At 43.2% G+C, this 22,127-nt stretch overlaps 1 protein-coding gene across 1 annotated transcript in view; it reads left to right on the top strand.

Moving 5' to 3' along the window:
- LOC137320626 (ATP-dependent Clp protease ATP-binding subunit clpX-like, mitochondrial) overlaps nucleotides 1-21,744 on the top strand; it is a 43,633-nt gene extending 21,889 nt beyond the window's left edge. Inside the window, exons 7-13 of the mRNA XM_067982309.1 lie at nucleotides 3,433-3,597; nucleotides 7,859-7,947; nucleotides 9,900-10,064; nucleotides 12,507-12,803; nucleotides 17,358-17,450; nucleotides 19,103-19,209; nucleotides 21,660-21,744. Of these exons, the coding sequence (XP_067838410.1) occupies nucleotides 3,433-3,597; nucleotides 7,859-7,947; nucleotides 9,900-10,064; nucleotides 12,507-12,803; nucleotides 17,358-17,450; nucleotides 19,103-19,209; nucleotides 21,660-21,744 (1,001 nt within the window). The remainder of the gene's footprint in view (nucleotides 1-3,432; nucleotides 3,598-7,858; nucleotides 7,948-9,899; nucleotides 10,065-12,506; nucleotides 12,804-17,357; nucleotides 17,451-19,102; nucleotides 19,210-21,659) is intronic.
- The last annotated feature ends 383 nt before the right edge of the window (nucleotides 21,745-22,127 follow it).

Genomic DNA, 22,127 nt, shown 5'->3' with positions numbered 1-22,127 from the left:
GAGGGTTACAGGTGGAGGAGCTCGAATGCGCTCACGAAGCATCCTCATTTACCAGCAACATTGAAGAAGACGATGAGAAAGAGGAGGAGAAGGAGGACGAAGATGGGAACTCATCGCCAGAGCAGCGGCATATGTGGCTGTTCGTGATGCCAGAAAGTCACTCATATTTAACAGGTTCTCATAATGAGATCTGCAAACTGAAGTTACTGAACTACTCCGACCGTCTGGAACAACCACCACTGCCACCAACACCAGCCATCCCGCCCCGCTCCACTTGTACAAAACATTTCTTCAACTACGCATACATCCATTGTAAATTCACCCAATGGCATCAAATCTTGGCGTTAATGTTGAAGCACACGAAAGAGCGCTTTCACAAAAGGGACTCAAGAATGGACAAGTCGTGGCAGTGGTGGTGACAATTATAACATTTAATGTGCATGTAAGAAAAACAAATATAAATGAAAAACATGACATTCCTTCAGACACCCATGTGCATCCCCTTGGTGATTGGAAAACCTTAGCCTTCCTTTTCCTAGCGCATCTACGTGGTGCATCCCCTATGGCTTCACCGGAGGTAGTGGCAGGTTGCTCAGATCCCCGCCCTGAATGCTGAGATGCTCTCGGCTTATGACCTCTAGGTTTTGGAGCCCGTGAGGACCCGCCAAAGACTGCTCCATTTGCACCTGTGCAGGGGCAGACTCGGTCATTGGGAGAGATGGCAGCATTGCGGGTACTGGTTGAGGGGGGGCAATGGGTGAGACGTGGGAGCGCTTTGAGTGGAGTCCCCACTTCCATGTCCCCTTTTGTCATCATCCTTCTCCTGGGCCACAGCCACATCACTCCTACCACTCTGGTGGACAACAACTTGGAGCAGATCTGTGATGCATTCGAAGGCCACGACTAAACTATCTGTCCACCTGTTTAAGGCGGCAGATATCCAGAGTCCGCACAGCCGTTGTCATGGCCTGAATGGACTCATTTAAAGCCGTGCTTGAAGCTTAATGGAGGTTCCCATTCTCTCCATCGCAGACATTCCCACACTTACCTCTGCCACCTTTACACTAATGCTGGAGGTGGACTCCTCCATCCTCTCTGCTGTTGTGGAGAGTGTACGTGGCACGTCTTCCAGTAAATGTGCACCTCGCAAAGGTGCAGCTGCACCTCAATCATTCTCCTTCTCAACGATTGTCCCCGGGGTTCAGCATCTGTGTCCAGCTGAGCAGAGCTTGGAGAGGAGTGCGCCCCCCCAAAGCAGACTCTCCACAGCTGCCCCTGCCACCACTGTCTGCTCATGCACACTTGTGAGTGGTGACCAGGTGACAACCCAACTATCTGCCTAACAGGATCCACTGAAGTGCGAGCATCTGCGCTGGTGCGTGGCTGGATATGATGTGACGGTGCGCCCTCAGTGGAATGGAGCTCCTCTGAGGAATTACCCTCTTCCATGTTGTGTGCCTCCTCATCAATTCTTGAAGGCCCTGGAAGGGAACATAAAGCAATATTAACAATCATCACAGAAGTTAATTTGCAATGAGCATACTGAGGTGTGCAACAGGTCAATCATTGATAACATCAATTCATGATGTTTGTGAAGGATGTTAAAAGTTCTGTCACCAGCCGTTTGTGGGTTGCCAGTCTTGCCATCTCCGATGGCCAGGCATTCAACCGTGCGGCTGAGCTCCAAGGCCTCCTCCTCTGCCTCTATTTGTGGTGATCCCCCTCCATACCTACTCCTCTCCCGTGCATTTTGTGTTCTCTTCTCCTAAAAGGGGAGAAAGAAGAGACGTGTGAGTGAGTGAAGATGACCTGTTCACCAATGGATGCGTAGCTTTAGGTGAGGCTGCCAATGAAACAGATGCATCAGAGGGTGAGTATCAGACAGATTCATCACATTGCATCAGGATTGGGGTGAGTGGGAGTGGTGGGTTCACAAATGGGGAGGTGAGGAAGTGCAGAGAAAGTGAAGGTAAGTTGATGATGAGACTTAAGAGGGTGTGAGAAGTGATGTGATGGAGTACGCTTGGCAAGACAGAGTGAGGGGGGGGGGGTAATGTACACCACAAAATGTAGGTGACTCAGTAACTGCATTCACTTTTCCTGACCTGGTTAGGTCATTAACGTGCTTCCTGCATTGTACCCACGACCTTGCCACAGTGCTTCTGCTACTCAGCTCCTCTGCCACCTCCAGCCAGGCCTTCTTGATGGCAGAGGCAGGGTGCTTCCTCCGATCAGCGGGGTACTGTAGCACCCTTCTCTTCACACTAGCCAGTAGCAACTCAAGAGAAGAGTTGTTAAAGCGGAGTGCTGTCTTACTCCTTTGTTGCTGTATCTCTGCACATTTCTCCTTTCTCCCTCAAAATCCATGGTTGCAATGGCCCTTTAAGTACTCCAGTTCCCAGCACGTCATTTGGGTGCGCAGTACACCCACTGCGCAGCTTGGAGACGTGAAACCCAGAAGTTACATTAAGGGCCTTCAATCTAGTTGTGATCACTCGAACCAATGCATGGAAAATTGTCCTGGGTTTTCCACACGACTGTTCACCCCCCACTGAGTTCCTGCCGCCATGTTAAAATTATGCCCCATGTCTCTCGGAGCTACCCGAAGCGGTTCACATTCAATTAATTACTTTTGAAGTGCAAACACATCAGCCATTTTGCACACTGCAACATCCCAAAACAGCAATGAGATGATCAATTAATCTGCTTTTGGTGGTATTAGTTGCAGGAGGAATGTTGGCCAGGACAATGGAAGAACTCCCCCTTCTTTGAATAGTGCCATGGGATTTTTGCATGTCCACCTGAATCATTGGAATAGGCAGACAGGACCTCCATTTAATATTTCATCTGAAGCATGGTACCTCCAACAATGCAGCACTCCCTGAAGTATCAGCCTAGGTTATGTATGTGGTCAAAGCATAAGTGGGGCTTGAACCCACAACCTTTTGATTCAGAAGAGAACGTTAGTATCAATTGAAACTGTACTCCATGCCAAAATGCCATTTCCAGTTTCATACCAGGATTGAAATGAAATCCTCTTACATACTTTTTTTTTGGTAGAACTACCTTAGATTAAAATTGTGTTGTGCATTAGTAATAACGAATGTGCTAACATGCTCCTATGAAATTCCATTGAACTCTATTTTAACAAAGGCATATACCTAGTTACAATAAGTGGGTTAATACCTTTGTTAGGATGGCGGAGAGAGGAATTTCATATGAATATTTAAAATGGTCATTGCTAATAAAACAACTTCAATGATTGTGCCACGAGCAATGTCAAAATGACTCATAAATCTCCTTTAAAGTTGCCTTAATTTTATATCTCTTAAGAATTAAGTTGATTTGCAGTGATATTTTCTAATGATAAGAAGTTCTTCATTTTTGTCACTTTTTTCTTTCAAATTCAAATGTTCAATTTGCATTTTATAGGGAAAACATTGTTGGCCCAGACACTGGCCAAGTGTTTGGATGTGCCATTTGCTATCTGTGACTGTACCTGTCTAACGCAAGCAGGATATGTTGGTGAGGACATTGAATCGGTTATTGCTAAGCTACTGCAGGATGCGAACTTCAATGTTGCAAGAGCTCAGCAAGGTATAGTCATTTTTATTTTTGGCAAAAAAAATTAGAATCGAATGAGAAGGATCATTGAATATTAGTATTTGTTTTTTTCTTATCGTGATCAGATTTGTTCAAATGCATCCATTCTTTTGAGAATGCAAGTAAATCTCTTGTGGTTTTGCTCATGGTGACTTCAAGGATATGGTGTTTTATAACAACAGGAGACGTATACCCTGTCACAAATTATTATGCAATATAAGCACTGACCATTGGATAGCCTGGAGTTCATTTCTTGAGGGGCTTCCATTACTTTATAATGATCAACAGTTGGGAGCAGGTTGAGTTTATTGTTGTCATTTCAAACAAAGAAATGAGCAAAGACGTATCCCAAAGAAAGTGAAAATGGTAAAAATTGCAATTGTCCCAACAAAATCGATGGTAATTATATACATAGAATTACACAGAATGTACAGCAGAGTAACAGGCTATTCGGCCTAACAGGTCCATGCTGGTGTTATGCTCCACACGAGCCTCCTCCCTCCCTACTTCATCTAACCCTATTAGCATATTCTCCAATTCCTTTCTCCCTCATGTATTTATCTAGCTTCCCCTTAAATGCATCTGTGCTAGTCGCCTCAACTACTCCTTGTGGTAGCGAGTTCCATATTCTAACCACTCTCTGGAAATTTCTCCTGAATACCCTATTGGATTTATTACTGACCACCTTATATTTATGGCCCCTAGTTCTGATCTCCCCTGCAAGTGAAAACATCTTCTCTACGTCTACCCTATCGGACCCTTTCATAATCTTAAAGACCTCTATCAGGTCACCCCTCACTCTTATAAATGCGAAACGTTCAAGGATTCCCACATTCACCTGACGAAGGAGAAAGCCTCCGAAAGCTTGTGATTTTCAAATAAAATTGTTGGACTATAACTTGGTGTTGTAAGATTCTTTACACTCTTATAGAATCATAGAATAGAATCATAGAATGGTTACAGCACGGAAGGAGGCGATTCGACCCATTGAGACCGTGCCAGCTCTATGCAAGAGCAATCCAGCTGGTCCCACTCCACCACCCTATCCCCGTAACCCTGTAAATTTTTTCCCTTCAGATATTTATCCAATTCCCTTTTGAAAGCCACGATTGAATCTGCCTCCACCACCCCCTTAGGCAGTGCATTCCAGATCACGACCATTCACTGTGTAAAAAAGTTTTTGCTCATGTCGCCTTTGATTCTTTTGCCAATCACCTTAAATCTATATCCTCTTGTTCTTGACCCCGTCTTCTCTTTTCAAGAGAAAAGAACCCCAGCCTGTTCAATCTTTCCTGATATGTATAACCTCTCAATTCTGGTATCATCCTAGTAAATCTTTTTTGCACCTTCTCCAGTGCCTCCATATCCTTTTTATAACATGGAGACCAGAACTGTTCACAGTATTCCAAGTGTGGTCTAACCAAGCTTCTGTTCAAGTTTAACATAACTTCTATGCTTTTCAATTCTATCTTTCTAGAAATGAACCCCAGTGCTTGGTTTGTGTTTTTTAAATTTTGCTCAAGATAAATAACTGGTCATGTTAAATTTATTGCATTATTAGAAGTTACTTGAATATTTATTTTCAAAAATGAAATACAAAGAAAGATGGCTTGGTGGGAGTTAAAAGCAGTATGAAGCTTCATTCTCTGCCACAGAAGTCCTGTACTTGTATTGCTGAGGAGCTGTCAATGTTATAGAATCTTCGTAGTGGCATTAGTGATTAGCAAGAGTGACATTATTTACAAATCCATTTAACTGGAGCTGTTTTACTTTTGAAGAGTGACATTTATCAAAATTGTAAACAATTTTACAACACCAAGTTATAGTCCAGCAATTTTATTTTAAATTCACAAGCTTTCGGAGATTTTCTCCTTCCTCAGGTAAATGTTTCAAGATCTCCTTGAAGCCTACGCATTTATACATATTGAATAATACATGGTGTTTACAGACTGCCCCTGCAACTGCCCGTTGCCAAGGCAATCACCGTGTTCAGACAGAGAGGTGTCATCTGCAGAACCCCCGAATACACATTCAACAAAAAAACAAACAGGGAAAAAAAACAGAGAAAAAAAAACACAGAGAGAGGCAGAAACATCCGGAAGGCAGAGAGAGCCAGCAAATGACCCATTATATTAAAAACAGATAACATTTGTTCGCTGGTGGGGTAACGTGTAGCGTGACATGAACCCTAGATCCCGGTTGAGGCCGTCCTCATGGGTGCGGAACTTGGCTATCAATTTCTGTTCGACGATTTTGCGTTGTCGTGTGTCTCGAAGGCCGCCTTGGAGTACGCTTACCCGAAGGTCGGTGGATGAATGTCCATGACTGCTGAAGTGTTCCCCGACTGGGAGGGAACCCTCCTGTTTGGCGATTGTTGCGCGGTGTCCGTTCATCCGTTGTCGCAGCGTCTGCATGGTCTCGCCAATGTACCATGCTCTGGGGCATCCTTTCCTGCAACGTATGAGGTAGACAACGTTGGCCGAGTCACAGGAGTATGAACCATGCACCTGGTGGGTGGTGTCATCTCGTGTGATGGTGGTATCTGTGTCGATGATCTGGCATGTCTTGCAGAGGTTACCGTGGCAGGGTTGTGTGGCGTCGTGGACGCTGTTCTCTTGAAAGCTGGGTAGTTTGCTGCGAACGATGGTCTGTTTGAGGTTGGGTGGCTGTTTAAAGGCGAGTAGTGGAGGTGTGGGGATGGCCATAGCGAGGTGTTTGTCCTCATTGATGACATGTTGAAGGCTGCGGAGAACATGGCGTAGTTTCTCCGCTCCGGGGAAGTACTGGACGACAAAGGGTACTCTGTTGGTTGCGTCCCGTGTTAGTCTCTATCAAAATAGGTCAAAGGAATCAAAATCAGTTACACTTGACAGAATGTGAGCTCCTTTAGTTTCTAAATTATGCTCTTGCACCCTTTCCCTTCTATTCAATTAAACTTCCAGGTGTATTGCTTTCTACATATATATTTGAACCGAACATCCATTGACTTTACTACTAGTAAGCCAAGCATTGCTTTTACATCCCCAGATCAAGCCATTCACTGTCAGTACAGTTAATAATATTTGTATGATCAGACGTGACATGGTTGCATTTTCTTTTGTTCATGGTGAAAAGCCTTAACTAAAACCTCTGGCTTTTTAACGTGCCATGTCTGGGATAGTGTTCCCAAGATTAACAATTCCTCAATAGCTGCAGTATTCAATATTGGAAATCATGTCAGATCCGCATCACATTCTCCTGACTCCTTCAAAAGGTTGAAAATATCATGCTGTACAGGGGAAAGCGAATGGATCTATTTAGAGATTGAATAATACATAGAAGCAGTAAGTAACAACAAGATACTGAGAGTGCAGTACTTAAAAACAATAAAAATAGGTTCAAGTTAAAATACCCCTTTAAGTGTGTATTTCTTAAGTAGGCACCAGGCTTAAGGTCAGATAGATGACTTTGTGCACCTGATTTATTGTGCACTTCAGTTTGCAATGCGCAACTTCGGGGCACAAAGTGGGACAGCACTACAAGCATACCTGAGCCTCAAATACGATAATTATTAAAATTAGGTGTCATGCCAATGCTCACATCTTCAGGTGAGGGTCTGCCCACAGTGTGCACCTTGCCTACATAAAATGGGATTTTTCATGTTACAATCATTCTATTTGAAGTAAACAAATAAACAGAGATGTCAATAGTCTTTACACCTTAGGAGATAAGGTATTACTGACTTCAAAGCCCATAATTTTGCCTCCCCACCAACCGATCTTCACATCTGATCATGACTGGAAACTAGAACTCTTGTCTTTCAACTGCTATACAGTATTAACATTCCAGAGATAATCTTTCTCATGTGCTTACCAGAAGTGTGGAACCTCGCCTAGTGCCAGCAAATATCAGAAAATCTTCCGCATATTAATTTAAATGAATGAAAAGTTGTGGGCAGTGTCCTCCGCAATTTTCCGATGAGCTCTGCTAATTGTGGGCAGTGTACTCCGCAATTTTCCGATGAGCTCTGCTAATGGGCTGGGTCCTCACTGCGGTGCAAACTTGGAAAATTCAGTCTTGCTTTGGAATGGCTGCCTGGGGTATGGGACCACCATCATCAGCCCCCAAGGATACGTCTTCCTCTATCAATGGAGTAACCGTAAAGAGTGAATGTTGTGTTCTGTGCTGTGATACGAGTATATGTCAGTGTGTCATAGTGAGACAGTACTGGTTTTGAATATTCATTTTTAATCCATTTCTTTTTTTAATCCAAAAGGAATTGTGTTTCTTGATGAAGTGGATAAGATTGGATCAGTTCCAGGAATACACCAGCTTCGTGACGTAGGGGGAGAAGGTGTGCAGCAAGTGAGTGATAATATTCAATGAGACAGCAGAGGAGCAATATTTAATTGATGGTGTGAACCTACTGTAGAAATAAAGTTCAGATCATAGAAGTGGTAATGGCTAGTTAAGAACAATTAAAAAATAACAACTTTTGAGAAATATTTTTTCAACAATATTTGTCCAAATACTTTCTTATGTGGTAGGGCAGTAGATGTAACCACAACTAGAAGTTTTAGATGGCATTTAAATAAAAAACAATAGTTTTTATGCTAATCATGTTTACATAATGTGTATAGCCTAAATTGTACAATTTTTGTTGCTTGCAAATTTTAGGGGAGATTTTCCTGGGTTTGCTGTCCAGTTGCACTGGATCACCTTGGTGCAGCAAATACCAGAAAACCGGGTGGGCCGAAGCACACACTTGTAAAAGAACCCACCTGATTTCACTCCATTCATTTAAATAGAGGGAAAGCTGGCAGGTTCCATTACTGGTGTGCACTCCAACCTGCTTGATTTTCTGATATTCCAGGTGGTCAAGTACTCCTGGGCACAGACCTAGGAAGATCTTCTCCATTAAGTGATGAAAGTATTTGAGTCTTTGATTTGCTAGAAGGGCTGTTTAACTCAGGTAATATCTCTTTGAAAACCAAGTAGAATGTAATCTAGAAATGTCTGTTTGTGCACTAGTTGGTGGTTAATGTGGTTACTAAAAGGCTTGGGTAACAAAGCCTGCTTGTTTACGCACGGTGATTGATAATGCAGTCCTGGTGCAGAGGCACTGGGACCACTGCTCCTTGGATGCTGCACATGTCTGTGGTGCAGTGAACTGACCCGGTGCAGTCGTACACAGTAGCTCATTTAAATAAATTGTCACCACTTCCAGTCCAGAGAGCATGAAGTGCCCTCAGGTAATGGGACAGGTTATCTGACACCAGCAGCTCTTAAAGGGCTTCTGGTCACCATTAAAGCTGTCCTGCTCCTGAAGAGGGGGAATAAATGGCTGCAGCAAACGCACAGACTAGAATGGCTCCATTCAATCAGACAACTCGGATGTGCTGCTAGAAAAGGTCCTGGAAAAGAGCATGGTCCTTTGGAGTAGAAGCCCACCGTCCAGTGAGGGGCAGCACCAGAGCAGTCTGGATAGAAGTTACATCGATTACATAGAATTTACAGCACAGAAATAGGCCTTTCGGCCCAACTGGTCTATGCCGGTGTTTATGCTCCATATGAGCCTCCTCCCACCCTACATCATCTAACCTTATCAACATATCCTTCTATTCCTTTCTCCCTCATGTACTTATGTAGCTTCCCCTTGAATGCATCTATGCTATTCGCCTCAACTGCTCCATGTGGTAGCAAGATCCACATTCTAACTACTCTCTGGGTAAAGAAGTTTCCCCTGAATTCCCTATTGGAGTTAGTGGTGACTATCTTATATTTATGGCCACTAATTTTGGACTCCCCCACAAGTGGGAACATCCTCTCTACATCTACCCTATCAAACACCTTCATTATCTAAAGACGTCTATTAAGTCAACCCTCAGCCTTCTCTAGAGAAAAGAGCTCCAGCCTGTTCATTCTTTCCTGATAGTTATAGCCTCTCAGTTCTGGTATCGTTCTTGTAAATCTTTTTTGCACCTTCTCCAGTGCCTCTATATCCTTTTTGTAATATGGAGACTGGAACTATGCACAGAAGTAGCAGAGTCAATGCTGCCTCACCTGTGCACCAAAGCTGGGAACAGATGAGGAAGAAATTTTCTGGTCTCAGGATGGTTGCCAAGGTAAGGACTGCCTTTTATTTTATTTTATCATCTGGTCTTAAAGGCATCTTATCAGCATTGCAGTTTAAGTTTAAGGCTGTGATATCACTTGTGATAAGCATATCGGGGTCCTATTACATACATAGGACCCCCGATGCAATTTTAAGATACAAATGGGGGGAACATGATAATGGTACTTATTTTATTTTTCAGGGTTTGTTGAAACTCATGGAGGGAACAATAGTAAATGTCCCAGAACGCAGCTCGAGGAGGTATCGTATGGATAGCATTCAGGTGGACACCACCAACATTCTCTTTGTAGCTTCAGGAGCTTTTAATGGACTGGACAGAGTAATCAGCAGAAGGAAAAATGAAAAAGTCAGTTCTTAACTCTGTAAATACTAAATGTTCTTTCCAACATTCACGGTAATTTAACAGACTGTTCTCTCAATGGTGGTTCTGCTGGTGTATTCTCGTAGCCTTTATGATGTCTGAGATGGGAATGTTTCGCAGGTTTAAGGTCTATAGTGGAATTTTCAATGATTCAACAATTTTGAACAAAATTTGTCTTTTTCTCATATCAAAATGATGTTGAAAAACCTAGGTCCCCAAAATCCACAGCCATTCTGGTGGATTCTCCAGTAATTTCAGGGGGAATTTACTGGATTGGCTGGAAACCATGCAGGGTCCCTGATTTGTGTCCAAGGGGTGGGTGGATCTTAGCACTTACTTCTATGTAAAGGGGTGGGGACTCCATACGTTGGAGTTCTCTTACCCTGAGTCTTCTTTCAGATCCAGCAGGTACATCTGGTGAGAATGCCTTCAAATTATTATGGAAAAAAAATCTTAATCATCAGGGGTCCAGGTACATTTTTCTCTCATACAAAGTTTCTTCAACATCTTGTTTTTCTTCTCTTCCATGTGGCACACGAGGTAACCTATTTCTTCAATTGCCTTTACATTCAGCAGATGATACTCAGGATTGTTTCCATAATAAAGATCTCCCTTTTGTTTTATGCGGCCAGGTTGTTAGCCTGATCATGGAAGGCTGGCTAGATGCCATTGAGAATCACCACTTTGCCCCCATCGGACACGAGCAACCCACTGGATGTCAGCCCAGTATTCAAAGACTGGAACTCTTGTCTCCTTTTGTCATCACTTCTTAAACTTACCTTCCACATAACTCATCCCACCTCTGGTTTTCCACTCTTCAAACTTGTGTCTCCTAGCTCTGGGTGGCACTATAAGGCCTCTGAATTGGGCCCCTTCCCTCATCTGACATGCCGCCGTGTTCCTGCAGGCCACTGCTTACCCATCCGAGGCTTCTAAACATCAGGCCTGTCACCCAACCCAAACACTGCTACCTTCCTGCTGGTTTCCCAGCACTGAGTCAGGAACTGGCTCTTGGTTCATTAAAGTGCATATTGCACTTTTGCTGTATATTGATTCTGTCACCTGACCTGACCTGACCTGCCACACACTGCTCCCGACTTCTGACTTGAAAACTCACTGTAATGCAAGTTCCCGACTTTGACACAGGAATCGCTATTAAGCTCCTTTAAGCACTTGTTGCACTTTGATTGATATTTCCTGAATCATGAAAGATAATAAAGGCACAGTAAGCACTTAAAAGTACTTAAAGCCAGTTATTGAGTTACAACTGGGAATTTGGCATTACAGTCTTTCTTAAGGTGGGGGAAGGTTGGCTTTCACAGCACTGAGTTGGAAATTGTCATTTAGTTGATTAAAGTGCGAGTGTGTTTTTATTTTATTTACCAATGTGTTGTAAAAATGCACTAAGTGCTTTAATCAACCGATAAACTCCCAGAACCCCATCCCCATGCTATTCCTGCCCCCTGGTCCCCCCACAATACCAGCGGAGTCCCAAACCCACCTCCCGTCCCCCCCACCCTAGTGCAGCCTCTCACCACTGCTAGACACTCAAGACACCACTCCCGGTATACACCAGAGGACTTCTTTCTCAGTACTCCCAGACCCAGTGACTCCTGACTCCCATTACTCCCAGAACCCAACATCACACGCCAGCACCGCCACACCCTAGTACCCCTTTTCACCACAGCCACACTCTGACATATATTACCACACCCCACTGCCCCAACCTTTTTGGATCTCAATACCCTTATCTCCAACCCTCCCAAACTTCTACACCCCCTCTCCACAGTACTCATGCACCTCAGAACTCGTTCCCTACTCCCACATTCCAGGATCCCATTCCACTACTCCCAAACCACTGACACCCACTTCTGGTGCTCCCAAAGTCAACAACTGTACTCACAACAAATACTGCAACAACCCACCACTGACAGACCCCCCTCTCAAGATGTCACTCCCAATACTCCCACACTAGGAGTCCCCCCTCGTACTATTCCCAGAGCTCCCAGCATATACTCCACAGCTCCCTCACTCACTGTCTAGACTTACACATAAAGATTTATCACTGGTGTATGGTACTGGGGACATGTCCATGGAACTATATCCTACAGGACTGAAATGGAGAAAATTGGTGATGGGGAAATGGGAAATAGGATGAAACTACAGTTACAAATACTTCTTTAATCTTAAAAAGCCTAACTTTAAATAAGGAATAAAGCTACTTTAATTGTCTACCAACTATTTACCGTGAGGTTGATAACATTTTGAAAAATTTCTCTTCAATACACGGATTGCGAATTCAGCGAACACACTTAGTGTTAATACTTTACTCATGATTTAAACTTCAAACTATTGAAATTTTATTTATGCAATAAAGCTCTGAAAAATCGAATGGAAAAATAAACTAATCTATATTTCTTCACTCAGTACCTAGGATTTGGTGCAACATCCAGCCTGGGCACAGGCCGTCGAGCTGTAGCAGCAGCTGGCCTGGCTAATTCTTCTGGAGTGAATACTAATGAAGAGTTCCAACAGAAAGACAAATTGCTTTGTAATGTGGAGGCTAGGGACCTGATAGAATATGGAATGATTCCAGAATTTGTAGGAAGATTTCCCGTGGTTCTCGCACTGCACAGTTTAAATGAGGACATGTTAGTTCGTATTTTGACAGAACCACAAAATGCAATATTAACTCAGTACAAGATGCTGTTTGACATGGATAAGGTATGAAGAAAGCTGTTTGATATGGAGAAAGTGTGTGGAAAACAGCCTATATGGCTGCATAAGAACATAAGAACATAAGAAATAGGAGCAGGAGTAGGCCAATTGGCCCCTCGAGCCTGCTCCGCCATTCAATAAGATCATGGCTGATCTGATCCTAACCTCAAATTTAAATTCATGTCCAATTTCCTGCCCGCTCCCCGTAACCCCTAATTCACTTTACTTCTAGGAAACTGTCTATTTCTGTTTTAAATTTATTTAATGATGTAGCTTGCACAGCTTCCTGGGGCAGCAAATTCCACAGACCTACTACCCTCTGAGTGAAGAAGTTTCTCCTCATCTCAGTTTTAAAAGAGCAGCCCCTTATTCTAAGATTATGCTCCCTAGTTCTAGTTTCACCCATCCTTGGGAACATCCTTACCGCATCCACCCGATCAAGCCCCTTCACAATCTTATATGTTTCAATAAGATCGCCTCTCATTCTTCTGAACTCCAATGAGTAGAGTCCCAATCTACTCATATGTCCACCCCCTCATCCCCGGGATTAACCGAGTGAACCTTCTTTGTACTGCCTCGAGAGCAAGTATGTCTTTTCTTAAGTATGGAGACCAAAACTGTATGCAGTATTCCAGGTACGGTCTCACCAATACCTTATATAACTGCAGCAATACCTCCCTGTTTTTATATTCTATCCCCCTAGCAATAAAAGCCAACATTCCGTTGGCCTTCTTGATCACCTGCTGCACCTGCATACTAACTTTTTGATTTTCTTGCACTAGGACCCCCAGATCCCTTTGTACTGCAGTACTTTCCAGTTTCTCACCATTAAGATAATAACTTGCTCTCTGATTTTTCCTGCCAAAGTGCATAACCTCACATTTTTCAATATTGTATTGCATCTGCCAAATCTCCGCCCACTCACCCAGCCTGTCTATATCCCCTTGTAGGTTTTTTATGTCCTCCTCACTCTCTACTTTCCCTCCCATCTTTGTATCATCTGCAAACTTTGATATGTTACACTCGGTCCCCTCCTCCAAATCGTTAATATAGATTGTAAAGAGTTGGGGACCCAGCACCGACCCCTGCGGAACACCACTGGCCACTGGTTGCCAGTCCGGGAATGAACCATTTATCCCAACTCTCTGCTTCCTGTTAGATAACCAATCCTCCACCCATGCCAGAATATTACCCCCAATCCAGTGATTCTTTATCTTGAGCAATAATCTTTTATGTGGTACCTTGTCGAATGCCTTCTGGAAGTCTAAATACACTACGTCCACTGGTTCCCCTTTATCCACCCTGTACGTTATGTCCTCAAAGAACTCAAGCAAATTTGTCAGACATGACTTCCCCTTCGTAAAGCCATGCTGACTTTGTCCTATTAAATTATGTAGGAAATTATGTAAGAAATAGAGGGTAGAAAATTCATTTGGTCTAGTTCTATCTGTATAGATGGTAGCAGAAGAAGAGGTGGGCACGGCAATGTTTTAAGCAGCAATATGTGTTGCCAGAATTATGGGACTTGGGTTCAAGCTCACAATCTTCTACACTGCTGAGTTCCCAATCACTGCATCACTGTGGGAAAACAGACGACAGGCACTTTCCCACAGAAAGGGAAATAAAACCAGAGGGAGTCATCTATCCAAGTGCTCTTGTGCTGCTGCTAATGTCTGGTTCAGAGCAGCCTTGACTGAGGGTTGGGAATAAGTAGCTGTCCTTATTAACTGCAATTTCTGCATGGTTAGAAGAGAGGAAGAAAAAAATCATCCTTAAATAAATAGTATTGCCACTGCACTTTAATTGCTTCCCCCCACCCATCCCCCCCCCCCACCACCCCACCTTTCCCTTGCCAGCAGGAGGAAGCATTGGCCAGGGATCAAGTAAGGAGTATTCTGGTATACATCTAGATTGGTATTCCTGATGACCTGAAAGTAATTTTTTTTCTTTTTGTTGATATTGGAAAACAAAGTGGTGATCATTTTAGCCAGTGGTTGGAATCAAGGCTGCTGTCTGGTGTTTTATAATAGAAAATGCACCCTTTTTCAATATTTAAAATAAAATCATAATAAGGAAGGACATTCCAACTCCCTGCGGCATCCAAGCAAAAACAAAAATAATGGCGGTCAAGGAACACAATGGCGGCCAATTTTTTTTTAAACTGGGTGCTATCAGATACATTGTCTTGTGTCAAATGAATTATTCAATGTTACCGTGTAAACCTGGTAACATAATGATGTACATATGTAGGCACTGATCATCTATTTAAAAAACAATTGAGTAAATTAATGTTCTGATCGTCGATTTTGAGCGAGATGATTGGTCTATGGGATTTGAGATAAGCAATGGTCAAACCACTGGGCGGGTAATACAGTGGTAAGTGCCCAATCTGTGAAAATTAAGTGTGGAGGCCTGATATCTGCAATGCACCCAACGCACTGCAGTATGGGCAGTGAACACAAAGGGATCTGGGAGCCAACACACAAACTGTGCGCTAGCTTCATTGGACCTATTAAATACATGGCAACCACATAAAGCAGCTGATGTGTCTAAGCAGAGCCCATTTAGAATAAGCACTGAAATGGGCCTTTGAAATTTGAAAAGAAATTTGAGCATTTCTGCCTTTTACCTCCCCTGACCCTCTGACATTGATGCTCCCTGTGTCCCTCCCCTCACCCTAGGCCCAACATTCCTACCCTTTAAAGCAACTGGTGCGTAAGTGTAGCCCACTGCTCTTCATTGGCTTCCAGAACCTGACAATTCAGTCCTGGTACTCCTGGCGCATCGAGAAATGGCTGTGGAGAGCCACTAAATTATGTAAATTGACTGATCTCCGTTAACTGTCGTGGGCAGCCCAATTATGCATTGGTGCAGAGAGTGTGTGGTGCTAGTGGTGGGGTGCTCAGGCAGTTTTATTAGGCCCCATGAGCCAGGATTGGTCCCATTCATTTCCTTGAGGGAGGTTTCAATAAAAGTTACTTTGTAACAATATGTACTAAACAAATCAAAACAACGATATATTACATTCATCAGGTATGTGGTATTCTGGATACAATAAAAAGCTGGGAGGGAGTTTGTTGAGAGGAAGACAAGTTGTGATTAGTACTTGTGATCATTTGAAATAGTTTAACTACTTTTCCGTTAAATGGCAAATGGAAAACAAAAGCAGAAAATAAGTTGTCAACTGCTAGAGAGTAGGAAGTATCTATCGATGTGAACAAGTATCTATCGATGTAGACCTTTAGCCCTAGCTCAGGACATTTCATTCCCACAGAAAAACAACACAAAAAAAAAGAGCAGGGGAGTTCTCCCACTGACCTGGCCAACATTTATCCCCTAACCAACACCACTAAAGCAGATTATCTGGTTGTTTTCTCATTGCTGTTTGTGGGACCTTGCTCAAATTGGCTGCCACATTTGCCTACATTACCAAGTGATAATGCCAAAAGTACTTCATTGGCTGTGAAGCACCTGAGGAAATGAAAAATGCTATATAAATGCAAGTTTGTTCTTTCACTACAAGGTAGCTGAAGTCACTGTCTCTTTGAATTCCCCTTCCTGCACTCACCGCCTTCCTCTGAACAGCTGAGATCTGGATGTACATGGGTGCATATATATTTCTATATAGTTAGTGAATATCTGAAATGAGTATATTTGTCATTATATGTGATACATATTCAAACACATTGAAAAGTATGCCTATGGCAGGGAAGGGGTCGTGCTTAATGACACAAGAAGTACTGTACAAATAAACCTGATTAAACTTTTAAAAATCTGGCACTATAAAGGCCAGATTATTTCTTAGTATTGTTACTTAGCCTGTTCGGTACACTCAGCCTGCAGTCATTAACTCAGTTGGTGGCCTTTTAACACCACCAAGAGTTGAATTCGCTGCATTATATTTCTTATGGCGGAAGAAAACAAATAATAGACTTTGATCAAAGCCACAAATTCTGACATATGTGTCAGATGCAAGCATTTGCTTTATGAGCACCAGTATTTGTTATCAAAACCTCTTTTACGAGGCTTTGATAACAAATTTAACGAATGGGTATTCCTAAAATTAGTTTGTTGATTGTAGAATTGCTGTAGTGTCATTAAATTTCAATAATTTAAAAATACTGCAATTCTGTTACCAATAATCCTTAAATTCAATATGCATAATTTAAAGAGAAAATGTCAGCTATCCTGCCGAGGCTGCCATTCTTACGTGCTGAGTAAGCAGACTGCAGCTATATTCCACTGTCCATGTGATTGTTTCTCCAGCAGCAGGTAGTGACAGACCTAATAGATTCAGTGTGGCTTCTTGACATTGCTACTGACTTTATCCTTCTGCTCTGAGGTACATTCAAACCATTAAAAAAGTATTCACCAAAAGCGTGAGGTAAAATATTGTCATTTAAAATTAATATAGTTAACTAAAAAATGCCAATACTTTAAGCATACTGATATTTAAAATATATATTTAATTCAAACTATGTTTTTATTTTTGAACCTAAATAATAATACAGCAGTGGTACAGAATATTTCTCAGAAGTCTTCCTGCACCTTTCATTTCAGTGTCATTTCTCTGTTACTGAGGCAGCCCTGCGTGCAATTGCATGTAAAGCGATTGAAAGGAAGATGGGGGCCAGAGGACTGAGATCAATCATGGTATGTTATGGGAACTTCACTTTTACCAAACTACTTGCATCTGTTAAAGACTGCAGTTGCATTTTGGAAGTAAAATTTTAAAATATTTTAGGACAAAAACCAATCGCTAGGGTGGTAGCCAGAAAGCAAAATATAATATTTCTTCTGAGTTCTGTTGTAAATTAGCACACTGGGCTGTAACAAAGGCTCAGCAGAGAGGACAGGTGAACTAACAGAACTAGTTCTGCCCTTCCTGCTGTCTATCATGGAGTTGCAGTGTTGTAGGCTAAGTTGAGTTCTTGGGCAGAGCACCAGGTATCACCTTATGATAATAGAGTGTTTGGTGAAAACTTTTATCTGTTTCTTGATCAGCTAAAACACACCTTCCATCAGCTGATCACTTAAGCAAATCAACACCAATAATATAGAAATGTGTGATCTGCATGGCTGTTACTTTGCAACTGAACGAGATGATTTGGGAAAATTAGAGAAAAACATTCATAATTTTCCACTTTCATTCATAAATTGTGTTTTTTAATGACTTTTTGTGTTGAAGTTATTTAATATTTATTTCAATAATCTACAAAATGATAACGTTGCTGTAAATTAAACATATCTGCATGGACATTTGAATTTATGAATTGATAGAACAGAACAATGTAAAGAGACTACTGTCAAGAATTTTAAAGTTGCAAGCCCAGAAATTCCCATTTATATGATGATCGCTGTATGATTAAACATTTTGGTAGACTCCCATTTTCTAATGCCACCTTTTATATTATTTTCATTTTGATGGTCTACTTCCTCTATTTTGCTCCTTGTCCTTCCCTGACCACATACCAGCTGCAGCCAAGCAGGCAGATGATGGGTCATCTCCCAGGTCTTCACCAAAGCTGCTCTAAAATGCTGGGAAATACAAGAGAGTGGCCCAGGGATGAGTTTTCTGATTTTTTTTTCTTGCTGCGAGGAAACAACTGGGCTCCTTTTGTAACATCAACACTGCTGGAATTCAAAATCTCAAGGGACTGTATCATCCTGCCACTCTATGGTGCTGTAACATGCGGCACCACTGCACGTACGGTGTTATCTTTTAATGAGCGAACAGTCCAAGTTCTTTGCCCCCGATGTCACATTTTGCTGTCATGTTAGTGCTCTCCATACACCGTAATCACATTAAAGTCAGCGCAGTGCTTCACTTTTAATTAAATTTGCCCCCCCACCACCTTGTACTTGTTTTATTTTTTCCCACTCCAACAAGTGTCTCCCTGCACCATTCCCAGCTGACAGGGCAGGAAGGCTGCCCCCAGGGCACTACAAATATCAATCATGAACCGGTGCGAGAGGAGACTTGGACCTTGTACCTGATTTTTTTTCCTCCCTGTGGGGAAATACCAAGTCCTCACTCACCATCTTCATTAACTTCATGGGTGAGATTGGAAACTCATTATGTGAAAAAACATGTGTATAAACTATGTCCGACTCCATGGTCCACTGCATTGAAGGACTGACCATATGTTGTGTTTTAATTTTGGTTTTAGCAGATTTCAGTCATACTGATACCTATGTGCTATAAGGTGCAAATATAATTACTTGACTATAAGCTCTTTAAAAATGATAAAAGTCTAGCTAATAGTTACACCTTTGAAGGATGGTGATGTCTGGTTTTATTTCAGGAAGAACTGCTGCTAGAACCTATGTATGAGATCCCTAATTCAGATATCATTGGTGTTCATGTAGATAAGGATGTTGTTGATGGTAAGAAGGTTCCACAGTATATTAGGTAAGCTTCAGTACTTGTACTAACAAGATTGTTGTGATTATTATGATCGGGTGCGTTCGTGGCAGGGGGGGCTGCGAAAATCCGGGATTCCCGGGGCGGGTCTGGAGCCCGGCTCCAACCCGCCCCATTTCCGGGTTCCCCAGTGACGCGCTTACATGCGCGCGCTGCCCCCGAATGTGGGACTCCTACCGGCAATTAAAACTGGCGGGGTGCCACTTAAAGTACTTGAACAGGTATTTCAGGTTGTTTACAGACCTGATTGACCTGATATTTTAGGAGGGATCGTATTTTGAAATTAACTGAGACTGTTTCCCGTACTGGGGGAAATGCTCCCACTTGAAATGGACATGTTGCAGCCACCAGCCTGTGGCAGCTGCAAAGGTCCATTTGACAGGTGGGGGGGGAGACTCTCACTCATTGCAGGAGGCCACTCTGTCACTTTGGACAAAGTTTGGCCTCCACCACCCTCCTCCTAACAATCAAATGCATAAACTTGCACACTTACCCCGGTGTCCAGACACATTTACCTACCTTGCGGACCCCCTCAAATGTACATCTTCCGGATGGGGGCTGCCGTAGCTGCAGTCATGACCTCCTCAGAGGGCGAACAGCATCACCAGCCTCGCCGGCCACACCGTCTACCTCTGACACGTGGAGCTGCACAACACAGTGCTGTGACACATCCACCTGCATAGCAGGAGGGAGGGCAACCACAGAGAGAGATGCTTCGCAGAGGGCACTACCCTCGCCACAGGGTCTACAGACTGAGGCTCAGCTTCCGTGGACATGTAGCCGCGGACAACTACAGCCTCCTTCATGCCGAGCTACTCCCGGCTGGCCCGAGCACTATCTTCTTACCTGTCGCTGTCAAAGTCACCACTGCCCTCAACAACTTCTCCTCCGCATCCTTCCAGGGTGCCACCGGGGACATCGCCGACGTCTCTCAGTCGTCTGCACAAAAGAGCCCTGCAAATACACCTACACCCACTCTGCAGTGACACAATGGGTGGCATCAGTTATGGGTGATCCTCAGGAAAGGGCATTATTGCACAAACCAGACAAGATTCGCAAAGACGTGGCAGTAGTGGTGACAATATAATATGTTATGTGAGTTGATCAGAAATTAAATATAGGTAAACACCATGACAAACCCTCAAACACCCTTCATGCTCATGACACATTTGCGCCTCCTACTGCACATAGGTGATGCATGCCCTGTGACTGCAGCACAGGTAATGGCAGGTTGAGTGAGGCTGACCATGAAAAAGATGCATCAGAGGGTGAGTATGAGATACAGCCATGAGATTGTATGAGGATTGGGTTGAGTGTAGTGGTGGGATGAGTACTGGCGAGGTGAGTAAGTGCAGGTAAGATGAGGATGAGCTTTGATTGGGTGTGAGGGTGATGTGATAGAGTAGTGTTGGCAGTGCAGAAGGAGATTTGGGGTGGGGGCAGTGATGTGGCAGACGCAGTGTAGGGGAATGAGTAAGTGGACTCATTTCGGCTGACCTACTTAGGTCATTGAAGCACCTCCTGCATTGTATGCATGTGCGCAATATGTTGGTGGTGCTGGTGACCTCCTCTACCACCTCGAGTCAGTCCTTCTTGGTGGCAGAGGCAGGCCGCTTCCTCCCGCCCGCCGGGGGGAAGATCCCTGCCCTTCCCCTCCTCCTCACCTCATCCAATGATACCTGGAGTGAGGCAACATTAAACCTGGGAGCAGCCATCCCCCTGGGCTGCTCCATGCTGTAATTTTTCCTATTTTCTGCAGCATCAGTCAGTGGAGGACTGCCCCTTTAAATAGGGCTCCTCCAGCTGACAGACCTTGCTGCGCATGCGCAGTTCGCCCGCCGCGTGGCTTACCAGCGGGAAACCCGGAAGCACAGGTAAGTGGCTCCAATTATCCTGTAATTGCGTGCGGAGCACCCCGATTTCACCGGGCGCATTACCCACGCGCCCAGTCGACCCCCTGCTGAGAACCCACTGCCCTGCTAATATCGAGCCCTATATGTATAATTACTGTAGAATCACGATCAAAATAGCCAGAATACCAGCATCTAGGATGGATCTGTCCTATATTTCTTGTGTTTGATATACTAAGGTATATTTTCTTCTGTGTATAAAGTTAAAGAGAAATTATTTTACTAAGGTGTTATTGTGGATCAATGAGAGTTTGGTAAAATATTTTTTCTTTAAATTTACAGAGAGAAAAATATATGCCACCTCTGCCATTAGTACAATAGCACTTCAAATTCTAACTGACAATACGTTCCTTGTTAACATTGCTTCCAATGATCCTATTTTGGAAATCAAGGCTGAAGAGTCCTAACAATAGTAACATGTCATATATTTATATATCCTGATGGTGACACTTGTGTTTTAAGGTGTGTTTTCTTAGCTTCCACTTTCTATTACCGTGTGAACTAAATTACAGTGATTGATTCTTACAGGGCACCACCAAATGTGGATGGCAACCATAAGTTGAGTAGCCATGATCATGGATGGATGAAAAGAGCTGACACATTCAGCAAATGATCAGCCAACTGAATACTACTCGGTACAATGTGAAAAGGGGCTGTTTTGGAGGACAAACTGAAACAAGTAAAGCACACTCGTTTGTGATCAATAAACGTGAGATGTTTGCACATTATAGGCTCTTCCCGATATTTTTAAACTCCGGGTTGGGGGTGGTGATTATATACAGTAAAACTTTCTAGAAAATAAAACTTCGAAGTTTCTCTCTTACACCACCCAAGAGCAATGAAACAAAACTTTATTGAAATACTTTTTAAAATATCATTTTATTTAGGACCCCCTCCCCCTCATAGGTGTCAGCCGTGGCTCAGTGGGTCTCATTCTCGTCTCTGAGTCAGGAAGTCATGGGTTTGAGCCCCCGGTCCAGAGACTCGAGCCTCATA

Source organism: Heptranchias perlo, chromosome 4 (genome assembly GCF_035084215.1).
Source record: "Heptranchias perlo isolate sHepPer1 chromosome 4, sHepPer1.hap1, whole genome shotgun sequence".
NCBI lineage: Eukaryota > Metazoa > Chordata > Chondrichthyes > Hexanchiformes > Hexanchidae > Heptranchias > Heptranchias perlo.
The sequence above is the reverse complement of the archived record's forward strand: the minus strand, read 5'-3'. Positions and strand labels throughout refer to the sequence as shown.